This window comes from Diabrotica virgifera, chromosome 1, assembly GCF_917563875.1.
Source record: "Diabrotica virgifera virgifera chromosome 1, PGI_DIABVI_V3a".
NCBI classification, from domain to species: Eukaryota; Metazoa; Arthropoda; class Insecta; order Coleoptera; family Chrysomelidae; genus Diabrotica; species Diabrotica virgifera.
Window position 1 is genome coordinate 61532463 of NC_065443.1, and position 20877 is coordinate 61553339.

The window sequence follows — 20877 nt, forward strand, 5'->3', positions numbered from 1 at the left end:
TGTTTGTCACTATGTCTGAGAAATCTTGTAGCCCGGATAAACAAAAGGGTATAGCTCAGTGGTAGAGCGTTGGACTGGAGATCAAGAGGACCCCGGTTCGAATCCCGGTGTTTTCTAATCTTTTTTTAATTTTTGGTATTGTTTTAATAAAAATTTTTGAAAAGTAGTAAGTAAAAATTAATTTAATCTTTAAATAAAATACAAATAAACTGTCCGAAAGTATATTTATTTCATTGAAATCTTATTTAGAAGTATAACTTCTTACGTGCGTACAAAGTACACACACAATATTTTTTTAATTATTAATGAAGAAGGTTTCTTATGGGGAGACGGGCATTAAAAACTAAAAAAACATGTTTCATAATGAAATAAGTCCAAAAGACTTATCAAGAACTGATTGTATAAGGTTTGAACTTGAATTTAGGTACTTCGTAATTTCAAAAATGATATTTTGGTACTTATGTTTTTGAGCCTTGAAAATCGTCATCTTTCGTTTTTTTTTCAGCTTTAAATTGTTTATAACTAGAAAACGATCAACTTTGGAGAAAAATTACAAAAGCCTTTTTTTGTTTAGAATGATCTAAAAAATCTGAAATAATATCTGCCCGGGTCGAATTTTTTTTAACTTATAAAAAGAATGTAATTTTTTAATTATTAAAAAAAAGAAAAAGCCATGGCTTGCAAATTGTAGAAGCCTCGGAGGTGTTACCAGAGAAGGTTCCCATTGTTTTCAGTCTGGTAGGATGTAGAATAACATTTTTGGATGCTGTTTTATGTGCTATTAGATTGAAAACTTAGTTTTTTGATAGCAGTTGCTGCTAGGGCATCCATGCCATTTCGTTCGTTGCAATCGGTGACTGCACGCCGGGGTTTGTCCTAGTTGGGTCAGAGAGAGCAGCATATGTGCCTCCTGATGAGAGACTAAGAAGTTTCGAAACCGGTAGAAGTACTTGCTGCACTCTCTGATTGAACTGGAATAATGATGCGGCTGTAGTTTCGTGTTGCAACGAAATTGAAAATGGTTATTCATTTTCGATTTTTAATTATTAATTAATTATAGTTAGAACAATATTTTTTGTAATTGTTGACATGCTAAATACATATCCAATAATTTTTATCTATTAAACAGATAGGTGCAGATAGACCTTATATAGTATCTTAGACTATATGTTAAATGGACTAATGAACAAATACAAATACTTATTACTGTATATTTTAATAAATATAAAATCATACAAACTAAAAATAAATAACCTTATAAAAATAAACAAAAATATATAGCTCTTTTATTTGTGCAACCACAAATGCCACTAGTACCTCAGATTAATATATTTCAATATTTCAAGAATTTCTTCAACTACCACAACCAAATTCAGAAATGTCGAGTAGTTTGTTGGTGAAATCAAATAACTTCTTTTGCAGCTCTTCACAGTTGGTGGAAGTACTAGCAGGAACTATTTTGCAATTACTGATGTAAGTACCACCTTTTTCTTCAATGTATGGTGACACGCAAGCATACAGAATGGGTGTTGCACCTTTTTCAGGACTCTGTAAACAAAACGATAATAATACATTGTCACAAAGCGTAAATTTTTTCTAATGATGAGTAAAAATGTATTGACAACTTCACTGGCCATGGCCAATGAAGCATATACACTACGTTTACTTTTCGATTAGATAGAGAGTTAAAATGGCAATACTGCCGCCTTCCCACTTTCAGTAAGCTACATATGCGATATTATTATAATTAATATAGTGTAGGAAACAGAGGTTGAACCTCGCAAAATGGACACAAGTCCGGTTTTATTTTTTTTATGGTATATCAAGGCGTGCTAATTATGAGATTAACTATTTCTTAAAAAATTTCGTCCCGGAACCCCCTTCTCATCCCTTTAAAGGGGGTAATTTGTGGTTTTTGCGAAACGTAGCCCTTCCTAATAGTAAAATAAAGATGACTACTATTTATTTCCCGACAGCATATGTCTATCACCCACCGTTTAGCGGGGAGTGGCGCCACAAAGTTGACAAATTTTTTAAAAAGATGTTTATCTACTCTATCTCATATTATGCATACGTTTTTAGTTTGTAAAAACTGTCATTATACGTAGCAGTGCGTGATGGATTTAAAGGGTTCGTGAAGTAACAATGTATTTTAAATGGGGTTTACTTTTTCGCACACTTTCATAACGAGCGATCCACAATTATGGGGATCAAAGCTAGCCGTGCAAAAAATTACTTACCTATGTCTTGTTTTAATCTGAATTTATGTCATTGGTTTATCAATTAATTTTGATTAACATCATAAAACATAAAAATTCAGTCAAAACCTTTAACACAGAACTTTAATCAAAAATAAAAAGAATTAACAAAACAATAATAAATAAAATAAAACAATATGCTCTATATTTATGTCCACCACCAACATCTCTACATAACCTAACTTTTCTTGTTAAGTTGACGTACACTGCAAATGTAAGATAAACTGGAAAGTCTGAATTAAGAATAGACATGCACTGTATAGCTATCTCTATCGTTATAATCAAATATCCTTAACTCGCGTTGTCATGGTGATGACATAATGAGCAATAAATTACGACAAAAGTTTTGACAGTTTTGTGGTTTGAAAGAAGTTAGAATTTTTAAATGTCAAAGTTCTATAAATTGTAGAATAGAAATGAATTCCAATGACGAAGAGTTACAGTTTTTTTATTTGTTTATCGTAGATAAAATATTGTATGAAACTGTGCGTGAAGTACTTTTTGCGAACTTACGCGATGTATAGCACTCGCTCCGCTGTCGCTCTTGCTCTAAATATCGCGTGCGTTCGCAAAAAGCATACTTCACGAATTGTCTCATAAATAACTATTTTAGAAAAAATTATTTTTCCCTATATGTAATGAAAATTAAGAAGAAATCAATGCGGCAATTAATCACAAATATGTGGCTGATTTTTTGGTATAGGTTTTATTTAAGGGCAATTGCAATTTTTTTAATTACAGGGTGTTACATTTTGAAAAACCCTTTTTTATACCATCTGAACCGCCTATGCTACAGTGAAAAAAATTTCAGTGATTATCCATGTGCTAGTGTTATTTACAAATTTGTATAATGCACCCCCATGTTTTCCCCGGAACCACCCCAAAAAAATGAGAATTAATAAAGAAAATAATCAAAAATTGATTTTGGGCCATCACTGTGGCTTTAGGGTGCAAAGAAAATAAAATATGCATAAGTCATAATGTGTAGCAGACAGTGTGTTGATTTTATTTTCCATAAGTACGTTATCCATAAAATGAATAGGCGACGAAAAAAACTGGAGCCCGCCAAAGCATTTCTGAGGTTAACGGCGCCAATGTGCCGTAACGGTTGCTTATACGAAAAAAATGCATAGGACCTTATTTGTAGAGAAAATAGTAGTCTTTAATTCTGTATAAGTTTTGTTTTAAAAAAATGCATAGGTAATGAGAAAATCGTCAAAACATGCTCTCCAAGGGATAGCGGTAGTTTCGGCAGTTTATTTTCAAGAAGAGGTGTAGTTTCCGCAGAGATGTTGCAATAATCATATATATTTATTAAAAACCCTATTGATGGAGCATATCTCCATATGGGTCAAAAAGCAAAAAAAAATAAAAAAAAATTTTCAACCCCCCCTTTATTTATTTTTTTAGCTACAGGGGTTGCATTAAGAAATTGCTTTTGGTGTCCATGCATGGGTAAAAAGAACAGGCACAAAATGATTTTGAAGCATTGAAATGATCCCATGAACGGGATGAAGCATTTTAATAAAGGGCATGGTGTGTGAAGGATTCCAAGAAAATCACTTTCTTTATTACTTTTCCTTTTTTTTTGGCGTGGTTCCGAAAAAAAATGGGGTGCATTATAGAAATTTGTAAATAACACCAGTACATGGATAATCACTGAAAGTTTTTTTACTCTACCATAAGCGGTTCAGATGGTATAACAAGGGGTTTATTAAAATGTAACACCCTGTAATTAAAAAATGGGCAACTACCCTTAAATGAGACCTATACCAAAAAATCAGACACTTACTAATGATTAACCTCCCCAGGGTCCCTTCTTAATTTTCATTACAGTTAGGGAAAAATAATTTTTTTAAAGACATATTTTTTTAAAAACTTGTCAACTTTGGGGCGCCACCCCCGCTAAACGGTGGGTGATAGACATATGCTGTCGGGAAATAAATAGTAGGAAATATAGTCCTCTTAATTTTACTATTAAATAAATTTTTTGCAAAACGTGCAGGAAGGGCTTTCGCAGAAAGGGTTTCGTAAAAACCACACATTACCCCCTTTAAAGGGATAAAAAGGGGGGTTCCGGGGCGAAATTGTTTAAGAAAAAGTTAGTTCTATAATAATCACCACTTGATATATCAGAAAAAAAATAAAACCGGACTTGTGTCCATTTTGCGAAGTTCATGTAAACATTAAAAGTGTCGGCGGCATGATTGTAGTCATTGAGTATCGATTTCATTGCCGGCTTCCAAAATTCAATCAGCTCTGGGTTATTATTTTAATTTATAGACATGTATTTATAATTTTATAAACATTAAGAGTGTCGGTGACATAGTCATAGAGCAGCGTTTCCCAACCGGTGGGTCGCGACCCACTAGTGGGTCGCGGGTAGATTTCAGGTGGGTCGTGACTTAACTCTTACAGTAGCTGAGTAGGATGCAGTAGGTATTTTTTTCTATCATCATGGATGAGAGATGGGTCGCGAATACCGCGAACATCAGAAGGTGGGTCGCCAGACATAAAAGGTTGGGAACCACTGTCATAGAGTATCAGTTCCATCTTCAAAATAGATGTGACTATATCTTTAATCAACTATTTTCAATGGGAAATAAGCCACAATTTTACAAAAAAAAATTTATTAACGTTTCGACGCCCAAGTCGGGTGTCGTTGTCAAAATACAAAATAATACTGTATTTTTTTGTATTTTGACAACGACACCACAATTGGGCGTCGAAACGTTAATAAAATCATTTTTTTTTTGTTAAAATTGTGGCTTATTTCCCACTGAATATAATTGATTATAAAAATGCCACAAGAAAATAGCTTCAGAACACTATTTCTTTAGTTTTTAATATTCTTTTAAAAATCCTTCCTTGTTTATTGATAACATTATTATTTATTAATTAAATTATATAATAGGATTTTTTCACTATGTATTCAGTGATTATAATGATTTACATACTATGCAATAAAAACGAATAATTGAGAAAAGAGAAAAATTGATAAAGTGATTAATAACATACTGTTGCCATCGGAACGAGTACATAAATGTTGAACATCTTTAACAGTTAAAATACAATTTTAAATGTTTGGTAATAAATATTTAAGGAATTTGAGAAGCCGCTTTATTTAACCATTTGCCGGTAATTTAACAATCGTGTTACGTTACCTACTCCTTGTAAATTAGTGATTTCAGAACTTGAAAGTATTTTGCAGAGAACCAGGAACACATATTTGTGTTCGTTGTTCTCTGGTATTTATTTGAATCTGCCGATGCACGATTATGCATCGATACTATAATGAAATAATAAGCAATGACCCCTGTGATGTATCAAACAAGTTATAAATAACGTGCACGTTATCCTCCATTTACTTTAAATTCTACAAATTGATGTGATGTATGACAAATAACGTTTCTCAAAAACGTTATCTGGTAACATAACAGGTTCATTTTAACGGGACCTATTTAACCTCTGGTTATAAAATAACGTGTAGTAAAAAGAAGAAATAAATATAAGAAATGGACAATTTAGTCCAGAATTTTGTCGGATTGTAAACGCGTCGGGTTATTAAAATAATTAGATGATGCTATTAGAAGGTTTGTTAAAGTTATTTTTTAGAAATAGTGTATTATTTTTTGAGGTTATGTTAGTTGTAAACAAAAACATTTTATTCATATAAATGAAGAAAACATACAGACTATAGAGACCAGTTTGGCCAGATTGGGTAAATCCATTTGAATGTTCGTTTTGTAGTTTATTCCAATCCTCGTTGAGCCATTTTATAACATAACAACACGACAAGCAAATAAAATGCACAATAGAAAGAACACCTCACGGACCGAGGACCGGGAATTTCAAATAACATCTTGGTTTTGGTGCCAGTGCCAGATGTGCGACGAGTGCGATGAACAAGATGCGTATGCTGCACGCTGCATGTTTATGTCTGTCTTCCTCTAACTTATTCAATTTTGTATACTGTTATTCTTGTCGCGCAAGACGATACTTTAACGTTTTCAAAATAACATGCTGGATAACGTGCACGTTAAAAACATGATACATCACATCTAATTTTTGGCAACATGTTATACAGGCTGTTATAATCAAACTTTATGTTAATATAACGTGTACACGTTATTTATAACGCGTTTGTTACATCACAGGGCTGAATGTTTCCGATTTTAGCGCTTCCTTCAATGTGGTATATCTAATTAAAAAGTAAACGCTCTGTATGATTCAAAGAACCTAAATGTGTCCCTGATACATACATCCATGAATCAAATGGGTTTCAAGAGTAGATGTTTTGTAATATTAAAAAAGGATTAGATGTGGTAGAGTCCAGGTATATGTTACCCTTAGGACAGTGAGGTTGTTAAGATATAACAGTATTTTACATACCTTGAACACTAAGGCAGGTATCAGAGGAGCGCACTTTTTCAAATTTGTGCCATTGAACAAATCAGTATTGACAAGTCCAGGATGAACTGCATGAACCTGCACATTTATTTTTTGTTTCTCAAGGATTGCATCCAAATATTTTGTAAACAATATCTGAGCCATTTTTGACTGTGCGTAAGCTACACCAGATATATAGTGATGCCTAAAAATAAACATATCACTTTGAGATTTATTAAGAAACTCACTGGTAAAAATTAATTTAATGTTAAGTATTATAATATGCTTTATATAAATTTTAAGGACTTGCAGACCAGGGCGGATCTGTGAAAAAACGTCTATTTTTTGATGGGAGAGGTGGCATTCGGATTTGTGCAGAAAAAGTTATTCTTTGCTTATAACTTAAAAACGATTAATTTTGGAGCGAAGTCGTACAAAAATAGAATAAAGATAATTAAATTCCCTATGATATATGACTGGTTAAAAATGCCTTAATTTATAACCCTTGCTGCAAAATAGCAATGGAGAGTTTTTAAGCCCCTTATTTCAGTAACGTTAAACGTTATACGTTGTGCTCATGCGCATTAACAAAAAAATAACGTATTACTTTATTAGCGGATAAGGTATCCCCTTATTTATTTAGAAATAAGGTTCACGTTATTAAGGGATTACGTATTTGTAAGACTGCCAAATGTCATATACCTACTTATCTAAATCATAAAAAACGAAAAAAAAGTAATATGATCTGAACAACTGACAACTAGAATAAAAAATATAGTAACGATGTATGAAATTGTAATCAAAATTTGTTTTTCTTAAAAACTATCAGGTAATAAACATATAATATAATTGAAAATAATCTGCTTGGCAACCCTGATAGAACAATTCTAAATTACACCATTTCTTGAGAAATCTGACACTTGACTTAGTTATCTTGTTAAACTTAGGATGGATGTTTTGTATTCTTAAAATAGTAAATTGTCTTTGGTGAACGTCTTAATACATTATCTTCCATTATGACAAATAATTCAATAAAATAGGTTATAGCACATTTTTTTTTTATTAATGGCTTTGACAGAGCCAATTAGCCAGACTATTTGTGTTTTTTTGTATGGTATTACAATAACAATTTTAAGTTAATATCTAAGCCTACTTATTATCTAAATTTACAGAGTGTTATACTATATTAATGGATACATTTTTCAATTTTGTGTGATATTTTTACAATTTTATTATCTAAGCCTATTTAAAATTTAAATTTACAGGACGTTACATATTCGTAAAGACATTGTAACGTCTGCTTATTTTTTGGAAAAAGAATTTCGTTTAAATTGACAGGCAAAGGACAATTTAGATCAATTAACTTTTCATACATTACTTTAATATTTTGTCTGTACAGTCCACACTCCAATATGAGGTGCTGTAGATCTCCCATTCCACCACAGGCGCAATATGGGTTATCACTGATACCTATGCTGTGTTTGTATGCTGGGGTTAGTGCGTGATTTGACCTCATTCTGTTTATTGTTTTTATAAATAGCCTATTTGATTCTTGTTTAAACCATCTCTCATTGGGAATTAGTGGCTGGCAATTTCTAAAATTTATTCCCGTTGTACTTTGGTTATATACACGTTGCCAATTTTGTTTGCAATGGTTTTTACTGATATTATCTATATCGGTTACTGGTAGAAGTATGTTGCTTATGTTTTGTTTGGTTAAAGCTGCAGATTTAGCTAATTTGTCGACTTCTTCATTTCCTAATATTCCAGAATGTCCTTTCACCCAACAAATAATAATTGAACTGCCCGAGGAAGTAAAATCATAATATAGACTCTTAATTTCTATCTCAATGTGGTTTAGATTTTTTGTCGATTGGATAGAAGTGAGTTTGTCCACAATACTTCTACAATCGGTGAAAATGATATAATTGTCCATACCAACAGAGGCTATATATTTTAACGCAAGTAATAAAGCTGATAATTCGGCAGTATATATTGAAGCTTCATTAGGCAATCGGCATGATTCTTTGTATTCAGAATTCCAGTGATATATTGCACATCCGGTTTTATTTTGAATTTTGGAGCCGTCAGTAAAAATATATTGAAACATAGGCCACCTGTCTTTAATTATTTTGTTGATAATATTGCCTGGAAGGTTTGAATCCATGTAGTTTGTTTGTATTACTTTGGAAAAGAGAGTTTCAGGAGGTTTAGTGTAAATTAAAGGTATTTTATTTTTGTACATTTGGTTTTCATTCATTGTCAACTTCCTGTAGCTTTCAACGTATATGGGGGTTTTTTTAGTAGACCAATATTTATGGCTTAAATCTAATATATTCAAGTTACGAATAGTCCTTAAGTAGCTGACGTTTTTTGAGATAGCTCTAGCTACAAACTTATCTGTACAAAACTGTCTACGTAGAGTAAGTGGTGGTTCCTTAGCTTCAATCTCAATAACAGTAATAGGAGTAGATTTTAAGTAACCGAGACAGAGTCTCAAACATTTATTCCTTTGGATTTCAACTTTATTAAGATATCCTGTTGACGCAGACCCATATAAATGACAACTATAGTCGAAAATTGGTCGAATCATTGAGCGATAGAATATCAATGCAATATTAGGGTCAGCTCCCCAACCGGTTCTACAAAAAGCTCTAAGGATATTCATAGAATTTTCTGATTTCTTTATAATAGAATGAATTTGATCCTTCCATAACAGTTTACGATCCAAATACGTCCCAAGATATTTAACACAATTTTTTATCGGAAATTCTATTCTACCTAATTTGAAGGTGCCTTGAGGAATTTGGCGTTTTTTGGAGAAAAAACAAATTTCAGTCTTTGTGGTTGATATGGATAAGCCTAGAGAATGGTAATCATTTTTTACACAATCTAATGTAAATTCAAGTTGACGTCTACAAATGTCTAGGGAAGAATGGGAGGTGTACAACACAACATCATCTGCAAATTGTAAAATATTAGAGTGTGGAGGTACTATATGTTCTAAATCTATATTGTACAATGAAAAGAGAAGTGGACTTAAAATACTACCCTGTGGTATACCTATACTCGTTAACCTTGGTGGTAACAGGTTCTCGTTTATTTTTAAGTAAGTCCATCTATTCTTGTACAAGGATACAATGAAATTTGAAATTTTAAGTGGCATTCCAAGATCAACTAATTTTTTATAAAGAATATCTAAATTTATTTTATCAAACGCTGAAGTTACATCTATAAATGCTGCGGCTGTCGTATAGCACATAACTGCCGTTTTATAGGTTACGTTTGCCAAATGTCAATTAACGTTAACCTGTGTGTGTATTTTCTGAAAGGATTCAAAAACTATTTTAAACAAATACGTTATCCCTTATTTATAACTCAATGCGCATGACATTAGTATAACGTTTTACAACGGTTTTACGTTTAACGTACGTCAAAAAGTAGAGGGTCTAAAAACTCTAATATAAATACAAAAAGTGGCGGAAAACAAGGCTGTTCTTATTCAATGTTTTTTAACACTTAGGACCTTCGTTGTTCGCTTAGAAAACTTTTATAATATACTTAAACCGTCCACCAAATTTCATTAAAATCGACTTAGATTTTGCATAATAATTTTGCAATAAAAATTTTTTTAAAAAAGTTGAAATTTTTGAAAAACTTTTAGAACAAAATTATGTTTAAACTTAATTATGTTTGTCAATTTTTTTACATATAAACAGGCACTCTATCTATCTCATACACTTTACAGAATCAAAATCGGATTTTTTTGGCTTATAAAAAAATAGAATATTTCCGAAACTATTACATTAATTTAAATTCAAAAAACGGAACTGGAAAAGACTCAGTAAGGCTGAGTCTTTTCTTTTAAAAGAAAAAAAGTTGAATTGCGAGTAGTTCCTGAGATACAACCGGTCAAAGTTCACCGGTATTTGAGACAAAGTTATAAACAATAGGATGGTAATCTTTGAACTATTACCTTATTCTTTCAGTCCTCTTTTTCCAAACAAATTTTCATATGTTCAAAAAACTCATATTATAATAAAAACGACCGGTATTGCGCGATTATTTGGTATACAAATACTAAAAATACAAAAAAACTAGGTTGAAGAAAGTTAAATTTCAGTTCAAAATCTGTATACACAAAAAATGAATTTTCTCTGCTTCCAATCGAGCAATTTTCTTCAGTTTTTTTTTAAATCCGAAGTAACTCGAGTAGAGCCACCTAAATAGGGCATTATCAAATCCCAGATATGCTTTAGGTTTGTTATAATAAATTTATTTATTTATAACAAAATAAAACCACATATTTTTTCCTATGTTGTAGAATTTTTTTTAGAAAAACTTACCACACATATATTTTTTAACGTTATAAATAAAAATGTTCTCATTTAATGCTGCATAACTATTTAAACAATCTTTGTTAACCAAATTAAAATTTTTTAACAATTTACTTTTACCAGATCGGCAGACTGAATGATCGCAGCAGCTCTGATTTCGGTCCAGAACAATATGTCATCTGTGTTTATATTTCCTTGATGAAAACAAAGACTATTTAATTAAATTGCATTCAGTCACACCGGGTTGTTTTTGGTGATGGCTCAGTAATGTTTTGGGCAGGGATTTTTTTGAGGCACACAAGGGTCTCATCTTGATTGAGAGGGACACATTAACAGCACACAGATACATAACGTAGATCCTAACAATTTGCTGAGTTTATGACAATCTCTCTTGTCGTTTCCCCATTACTGAGGATCGTGATTTCTTCCAATATTCCTAACAATGTTTCTCCATTGGTCTCTATCTTCAGCTGCTCTAAGAGCTTCGCAGAATGAGTTTCCAGCTGAATGCTTTATTTGGTCAGACCATCTAGTTGGTGATCGTCCTCTTGATCTTTTCCCCGGAACGTTTCCAGAAACAATTAATCTCTCCAAACTGTCGTCACCTCTGCGAACCACGCGACCAAAGAATTGCAGAATTCGTTGCAGACATATTGTGGACAGCCTTTTTTTAATATTGAGTTGGTTTAGAATGGAAACGTTTGTCCTATGAGCTGTCCAAGGTATGCGCAGCATTCTTCTCCAGCACCACATCTCAAAGGCATCAATTTTTTGGCGCTCGCATGCGCGAAGAATCCAAGTCTCTGCTCCGTATAGAAATATTGAGAATACAAGGGCATTCACCAGTCTCATCTTGATATTTTGAGAGATAGATCTGTCTTTCCAAACTTTAGTTAGGCGACTCATCGCATTTCTTGCCATACCAATACGTCTCCGAATTTCTGCTTCACAGTTACCATCGTTATAGTTATACTAGACCCGAGATAGATAAAGGTGTTTACTATCTGGTATTCCTGTAACATGTTAGTCAGTTGAATAGTGTCGAATCTGTCGATCTGTCGACCACCATTATTTTTGTCTTAGCTTTATTGATTTTCAGACCAACTTTATTGCTTTCGTACTCAAGTCTTCGCAGTAGATCAAACATTTCTTGCTCATTTGCTGCTATAAGTGTAGTGTCATCAGCAAATCTTAAATTGGAGATTTTCCTACCAGCTACTGTTACTCCCCCGGCCCATCCTTCTAAAACCATCCTCATGACATGTTCACCATAAATGTTAAATAAATCAGGTGACAACACGCATCCTTGTCTAACACCTCTTTCGGTCTTGAATTAGTTTGAGAACTTATGATCTAGTCGTACTGTCGCTATATTGGACTGGTACAGATTTTTAATAAGTGTCACCAGGTGCATTGGTGCACCCATTTCTATTAAAACTGACCACAGATTTATCCAGCTTACACAATCAAATGCCTTTTGGTAGTCAACGAAGCATATAATCATAGGTACTTGAAATTCTTTAGACTGTTCAGGATTTGTTCCCTTGTACCTTTACCCTTTACAAACCCCGCTTGTTCCTGAGGTATTTGGTAATGTAGATAGGATTTTAATCTGTTTTTGATGATATACAACAAGATTTTACTAGCATGTGTTATTAGTGACAGTGTGCGGTAGTTTTCACATCTGGTAGTAGTTCCTTTTTTGTGTAGTGGGATATAAATTGAGGTACACCAATCAGATGGCCATTTTCCTGAATTCCAAACAGCGACACAGATAGAATGGATGATATTTAATCCTTTGTCACCTAGTAACTGTAGTATTTCACATGGTATTGAATCAATGCCTGGGGATTTATTTCTCTTTAGTGATTTAATTGCATCTTTGACTTCAGCGAGTAAGACAGTAGGTTCTCTAGGGTAGTCAGAAGGCCACTGATTTCCTGCTGATACCTCGTTATTTTTATATAGCTCGCCAGAGTAGTTTCGCCATGATTCCAATATTTCATCAGTATCAGTCTTTAAATTACCTTCCTTATCTATTACAGACCACGTTTGAGGTTTAAATTCTCTGGTAAGGAGTTTGATCTTCTGGAATAAGTTCCTCGGTTTATTTCGACAGCCATGTTCCTCTATTTCTCTGCATATTTGAGAGATGTAATCAGCTTTATCTTTGCGGCACTGTTTTCTGATTTCTCTCGATAACGATCTGTATTCATCGTTTGTTCCGTATCTAGTCTTATGTTCTTTTCTGCGTTGAATCACAGTCCACGTATTATCGGATATCCATGGCTTATGGCCAGTGGAAACCGCTGCCTCACAGTCTTTTTCAGCCTCGATTACCTTATCTTTGAGATAGATCCAAGTGCTCTCAGGGTCACTATCTACTTGGTCTAAAGAAAGAGCTTCTTCTAGGTTTTGTTGGATTGGCAATGGTGTTCTACTAATAAAAAATAATGCAGGACCAAACATGGCAGGGGTTGTAACACACAGTATCTTGAAGATGATGGTATCTCAAAAATGGACTCTCCTTCTCAAACTCCAGACCTTAGTCCTATTGAGGATATAAGGAGCCTTCTCAAAAGGTGTGAAATATGGCGTATATCTGCTCCAATAACTAGTTAAGAGCTTCAAAATTGCTCTTATTGAGGAATGGACCACTTTTTCCCAAAAGGACATTCAAAACGTGTTCACTTCTATGCCAAATCGAATGATAAGTGTCAACCAGAATCGTGGTGGCAACACACATTGAAACGAGTGATACTTGCTTTTTCTAGACTCTAGAATTCAATTATTGTTAAACTGTAACTGTAATGGAACATTGAAATTTTCACTACATTATTATTTTCTCAAACGTTTCCTTGTTTTCCATTTGTTACAAATGATAATGTCAGGTTACGTGCTACAAGAGTAACTGAATCAATACCCAATAGTTTTAATTTGATATAAATAAGAAAACAATAAAAAGAGGAAAATTTTCTTAAATTTTATAGGTGGCCCGTTTTCTTTGACATGCAGTGTATTTAACCTACCTGTTATTAATATCCTCAAAGTTAATATCTCCAACAACAAAATGAGCACAAGAAGAAACATTAACAATTCTTGCTTTCTTCTCTTTTGTGCCACCTGCCTTAAGAAGTGGTAGCAGCAAATGTGTCAATAAAAAGTGTCCTAAGTAATTTGTAGAAAACTGAGATTCATAGCCATCTCTGGTTTCAATATATGGTCCAAACATTATTCCAGCTACAACAGATACAGAACGAATTAGAGTGTCAAGCAAAGAAATTGGGGCTGACATGGATCGGATGAATGAAACAGTGGCAGTATGGAAATTTTGAAAAAAAAAAATAGGAATAAAATGTAAAAAACAGCAATTGCAGAATGCGGCAAAATAAACAGTACTAAAATGAATAGGTATTCAAATGTTTATGATTATTTATATACATATTTAGTATTATACATGATATAGCCTTGCAAACATTATTCACGATGACATTCCTGATAAAACAGATGTTAAAGATGCCCTATGGCATGAAAAAATTTTTAATTCTAGTCCACAATTCTGGAACGTCAGACAGTGGATCAGTCTGCCTCCTTCAGCATTCCCCATGTGTATGCATCAGGGGGCGTTAAGGTCTGGTGAGTGGCGATCTCCCAAAATGATCACACAGTATTTGAAGAGACTCCCTATTTAACAGGTAGCCTCGTCCTGCTTAAAACATTGTTGGTTTTAAGCTTGGACCATTTTCGCGACCTTTTCTGTATGACTGTAAATAGCACTCCACGATATAAATTTTTTCTACAAAACTGAGAACCATCCTGAAGCACCAAACATTAACATGACTTTCACATACATTATAACAACGTTCGGAAACCACTCAGTACGTATTGGTGCATGACACATACAAATTTGAGGCACATGCATTTCAGTATGTACTATGTACTGTTTATTTTGCCACATACCGTAGTTAAAAAAAAAATGAGCAAAAATGAAACTGTAATTTGTTTTTAAACCTTTCATATAAATGGCATTTGGGAATTATAGGGGCCGTCCATTAATCACGTGATGTTTTTTGTGGCATTTTTAACCCCCCCCCCCCTCCCCATTGGTGATATATGGTGAGGTTTAAGACTTACCCCCCTATATCACGTGTATTTTTTAGGATCTACAAAAAAATATATTTTTTATATCTATAAAATACACGTATAGTAGGTAGATATCATCTAATTTTTTTATAAAAAATTAAAGACTACAATAATAACGTTAGAGGCAGACAGAAAGGTTGCAGGTTGTTTTTGACTGACGAAAATAATGAAAAAAATGCGAAAAACATTTTTGTACTAAATTAGTATTAAATACTAAATGAATTATACATAAACATTATTTAATGTACGGTATCCTCGGATCACTAATGAGCAAGACTTTCTTCAACACCAATAACTGGGATAAGCATCTAGCAAGTCAGTTGTTGGCACAGTACTTTGTTGAAGATCAACATCAGTTTCATCAAGCCACTCGGCGTCATTATTTTCGCGCACTACGCAGAGAATTATCTCTTGACCTACCGTTCGATCGTCGCGTGAGGATGCAGGAAGGATGAACATTGTGCATCTCTAGATTGTTATTGCTCAGATTCAGTGGCTTGTGACAAGTATTCACATGCGCTTTAGTTTTTTTCTTTGTACAGAAGTCCAGTGCACACCGCTGACTTGTCCTTTCAAAAGTATCTGATGATCCTTCTGCAGGCTAGGGCAATACAGGTCATAAATCAATTTGCCAAAGCCTTCATACGTTGGAGTAATTTCGAGAGACCGTCGCAGAAGAAATGGAGCATGATGGATCTTGTCATCATGCTCTTGAGGCGGCTCTGGAATATATAGGCCACCGGACGACTGCAAAATCGGGTAACGAGACATAAAGAAGCGTTCCGAAAGAATGAATCGTATAGGACTCAGCATATTATATACCTAAAGCAAATATTGACTTTCTCACACATGCTCGCTATACCACTGCTGGGAAGACAGATCTGGAATAAAACTTTCAACAATGTTATCTGGCTTGACATACTCTGCTACGAAGCCATGGCCGTCAATAACCATACTACTCTATACTTCTGAGAGAACTTCACCAGCGTTCTGAAAGTTCTTTTTTCAAGGTCATGATCTTTTGTTCTCCCTTGTTCATCCAAATGGGTTCCATAAGAATCATGCGAAAGTGTAAGTCCAGATAATTTCCGGCTGAAAGGCGCCATTCTTCTCTCAACACGATTGAACGCGCTTATACCACGTGCATTTGTAAAGATAAATATTGCTCTAGCTAGATCATGCTTGACAAAGTTGCGCAGGGTATGGGCAATACTTTTGAAGTATTCATACATGAGCTAAAATATTGAGTTTGTTAATAGAATAGTATAATATTTTGATCACCCTGTACAAAATTTTGTAACAATAAACATATGCTTGAATATTTCAAATACTCTATTGTTAAGATCCAAGAAGAAATGTGCCTCCGATTCTTACACAGATTATAGATTCGTAGATATTCAGTGCCAAAATAACAGAATAACTCCCACCACTTTACCAATTTATCAGATAGTAGGTATAATCATAGATATATAATACTCTAGATTGTGTCCTGCGATCTTAAAATGGGTGACGGTTGCGACAGAGATAAATGAGCCTATTTGGTCGGTAGTCTCTTTTTAATTTAAGGGGAATATCGACGACGTGAATATCCCACTTTATCGAGTAATATGTATTGACAGTTGGAGCGGGTGGTGACGGGAAATGGTCTTTGGTCTTCGGAAGTGGATAATCGTGGTTCGAATCCCATACCACTTTACTTTTTTTATTTTTATTTAATCAATATTGCGTTTATTAGATATTTTTACATCTGAAAAATGGACCTAAGTAAATCTAGCAGATAATAAATGTATGTATAGTAAGTTAATATTGGAATACATAATTTGTGAACTTCATAGTAAAATAAAAGTCATTCGTTATTAATATAAATTCGTCCTTATTCGAATAATGTGAATGTTTGTTTTGCTTCTACTTTTTTAAAAAATTGTAACAATAGTTTCATAAATAAAAATAATGTCTAATTACTTATAATTGAATCGGTCATTTCAAAAACAGCAAAGTCCACAATTTTCAGAAACTAACTTTTTGAGAGGAATAGACTCCTTTAAGATAAACATTGTGTGCTAAAACGACACCAGTCCAGTAAAAACATTAGGAACAAAACTACAATATAACTCTGAATTTTGATGTCATCCATTTCATCCATCTTTCGACTATATAGTTAGTTTTCTTTGCTCTTCTGTAAAATTAGGAATATGTGACTCATGTTGTTTTTGAAATGACCGATTCAATTAATAAATCGATGGTACATTATGTTGATATTAATTATTGGTAATTTTTTACGAATATTTTTTATTACTTTATACTATTCTACAATTAACTTATTAAAAAAATAACATTGGCTTTTATATTTTTAAAAATCTATAGGTACCTACACAGTTTTTCTTATTTGTTATATATTTCTTTGCATAGATTTACTTTAGAGATGTAATAATATCTAATAAACGCAATATTGATTAAATAAAAAATAAAAAAAGTAAAGATTGGTATGGGATTCGAACCAGGATTATCCACGTCCGAAGACAAACGACCAGTTCTCGTCACCATCCGCTCGAACTGTCAAACCATCTAAAATACTCGACGACAGAGTAGGATAGTGACGTCGTCGATACTCCCCTTGAATTAGAAAGAGACTACCGACCAAATAGGCTCATTTATCTCTGTCGCAACCGTCACCCATTTTAAGATCGTAAGGCGCAATCTAGAGTATTATATATCTATGGGTATAATACATATGTTAAGACTAAAAGCCCATATCAAAGATGGCAGAGTCCTGACCAGTATTCCTAAATGGAAACATCTGGTGATGCATTCAAAACAAAAGAATTTGTATGACACTTAAAATAATTACCATGTAAATGTAAGTATTCCGTGTCGCTACAGAAATTTGGGTGGAACCAAAGAATATGTTGTTGGTTTATATAATATTAGAATGAGAAATGATTTTTTTTATCAGTCACACCAATGCCACTTTCGATTTTTGTGTGCATTTGACGAAAAAATAAATACATGTAAAGCGACTTTTCAGTTGAGTTTCGGGCATTTTCCTTAAAAAATAAATACACGTGATATTATTACTAGACCCCCCACCCCCTTGTAATATTTCGTGATTTTTTATGGAACCCTCTTACCCTTTCGATCCTCACGTGATTAATGGACAGCCCCATAGCAAAGATATGTATCTGACTTACCATTATTGATTAAGTAATGTACTACTGAGTATTTCTCTTTAACAGATTTAGCAAAATTTCTTACTGAGTCCATAACACTTATATCTAAATTAATAATGTCAATGTTTCCAGTTTTAATCCCTTCATCTCTAAAATTTTGGAGTAATAATTCACCTTGTTTTATATTTCTACAGCCTAAAACAATATATAAAATATACAGTATGTAAATCGTTCAGCTGGACATAGGGAATATACATTGAGATAATAATTGTGGCAACTGTGCTCTCTTGATGACAATATGGTTGATAACATTAAGTAGCTCATATTAACACTCACTGGAGGGACCGCAGACATTCGGATACAATTCGCGTCTCTTTGCAAAGACAATGACGTCGACTTTGCAAAGTAACAAGACACTTACTCAACACACACACACTACACATGACACTAAGTACCTCATGTTGTGACTGGCTGAATGACATAAAGTCCATGCCATTAAAAAAACCGACAATTCATTTCAGCTGACACAATAAACATCAAAACATGACAATGTGGTAGCTAAATATTTTTGGCCTACGGGAATAGAAAAATTGTCTCTGTATAATTTTAGAAGTAGTTTTTAAATAAAAATATTTTAAAAGTTGAAGTAACATTATTAACTCATTAATTATAATCTTTGTTTTTGATTTAGTTATGGATGGCCATGCTCTCAAACTCACTCATTCTATTCGTTCTAACAGCTCTGTTGCACCAGAAACTCGTACTTGAACAGAAGCTACAACTAACACAATTTAGCGCAGTTGCCACAATTATCTCAACGTATATTCGATATTCCCTATGTCCACCTGAATGATTTACGTACTGTATCAAATTAATAATATCAGAAAATTGTAATGTAAGTAAAGCAGATCCCAGTATCATTAGTGTTGCTTTATCCCTATAATACACATACAAATGATTGTACAGCTTTGGTCATTAAATAGTTTACACCCTTTAATATCCAGTGGCCAATTTTTTGAATTTTTACCTGGTTTAAACACACCTTTTACGTCAAAGTGACGTTATCAGTAGAGGGACCCTGAATAGGTTGATTAAAATAAAAAAATCAAAATAAAATAAATCTATTTTACAAAATGTAACAAAAAAGGTATAAACTATTCAGTGACTGTGACTGTACATAGCCTCTGTGAAGCCATAAGGTTGCTGAATGATGAGATGTTATGGCAGTAGGAAGAGCTCATATTTGCAGCATCTGCTAATTCTGACAACCAAGAGAGCCTGGAGTAGCCTGGGCCTCAGAAACGCTGAAGGACCTGCCGCAAGATAGGGGTGATACAATGGAGCCATCGTAGGAGATCTAAGTGTCTGAAGGGCTCACAAGTGGGCCCTCCCGTGATGTACCCACACCATATCATACATACCTTTGAAGTACTCAATGTCTTCATTTGTACAGAGAAAATGAATAAATAAAGCAAATACTAACCCATAATTACATTAATATCACATTTCAATAACATTTTTATTACTTCCACACCAATTCCTCTAGTACCTCCAGTTATCACAGCATTTCGACCAGTCTCTATAGGCAAATCTATAAAAAAAATAAAATCAATTATATATTCAAATAATTAAGAAAGATTTCCTATGTTTAAGTGTCCCTCTTTTACTTAACTTTAAACTTAGTTGTAAAATATGTTTACAACACAACCAAATAAGTTTTTTATTATTTTTATTTGTTCAATAAAATAAAGAGAAAGTTTCTTACCAATTTTATTACTTCCTCTCATAATGAAATCCTGAAAAATTCCTTTGGATCCAATATAATTATATATCATCTCACATTTAGCTTCTTCTAGTAGAGTATGTAGAGGTTTTTTTGAACGAATAATGGCTATGATAGTAACCAAAATTATAACAGAACATCCTATTAAAAAGATCATATTGATTTTAATAAGAATTTCTTCATTTGTGTCACTACAACTCTCATTAACACTGTTTTGAAATACAAAACTTTCACTTTATTCCGGATAAGAAACTTGAAAGCAGAGAAAAGAGAAACGGTTGATCATGGTTAGTGGGAGAGGCATAGGATTTTACATGCACTTTTATTTATGATAATAAATATTAACCTTTAAAATGTGTTTATAAAGATGAAAGATGACCCTTATGACCCATTCAAATTCAAATCATTTGAATTTGAAATTCATCTTGTTGTCTCCAAAATATGAATCTGTTCATTTCATCTAATCTACTTTTACAATCATCGGATGGTATCAGCACCGGTATCAGTGATAGTGCTCCGTTCGTTTGCGCGTGGTTTACACCACAGAACAAGAAATTTTTATTAATTTCTTAAGCCGGACTCAAACGACTCGTGTACTTCGCAAGTACAAAATTATTCGCCTACTTGGAAGAATAGTAGTCTAAGTAATGAAGCTTAAAATAGGACGAAACCTCGCAATTTTTACAGAATCGATCGATTGGCTTGAAAATTTGAGAATAAGTAGTGGATAGTCCAAGGATCAAAATCTATATGATGCCGAAAAGCGCTTTTACCATGGGGGTGGTTGTCACCCCATCTCA

At 33.4% G+C, this 20877-nt stretch overlaps 1 protein-coding gene across 1 annotated transcript; it reads right to left on the reverse strand.

The window, feature by feature from the left end:
* Positions 1-1197: 1197 nt before the first annotated feature.
* On the reverse strand, positions 1198-20553 carry LOC114331279 (dehydrogenase/reductase SDR family member on chromosome X). The gene is made up of 6 exons (XM_050656711.1): positions 20060-20553; positions 19778-19885; positions 18316-18489; positions 14014-14224; positions 6651-6852; positions 1198-1548 (listed from the first exon to the last, which is right to left on the reverse strand). Exons 1-6 carry the CDS (start codon positions 20232-20234, stop codon positions 1354-1356), a joined length of 1065 nt encoding a protein of 354 aa, XP_050512668.1. The 5' UTR covers positions 20235-20553; the 3' UTR covers positions 1198-1353.
* Positions 20554-20877: the final 324 nt, after the last annotated feature.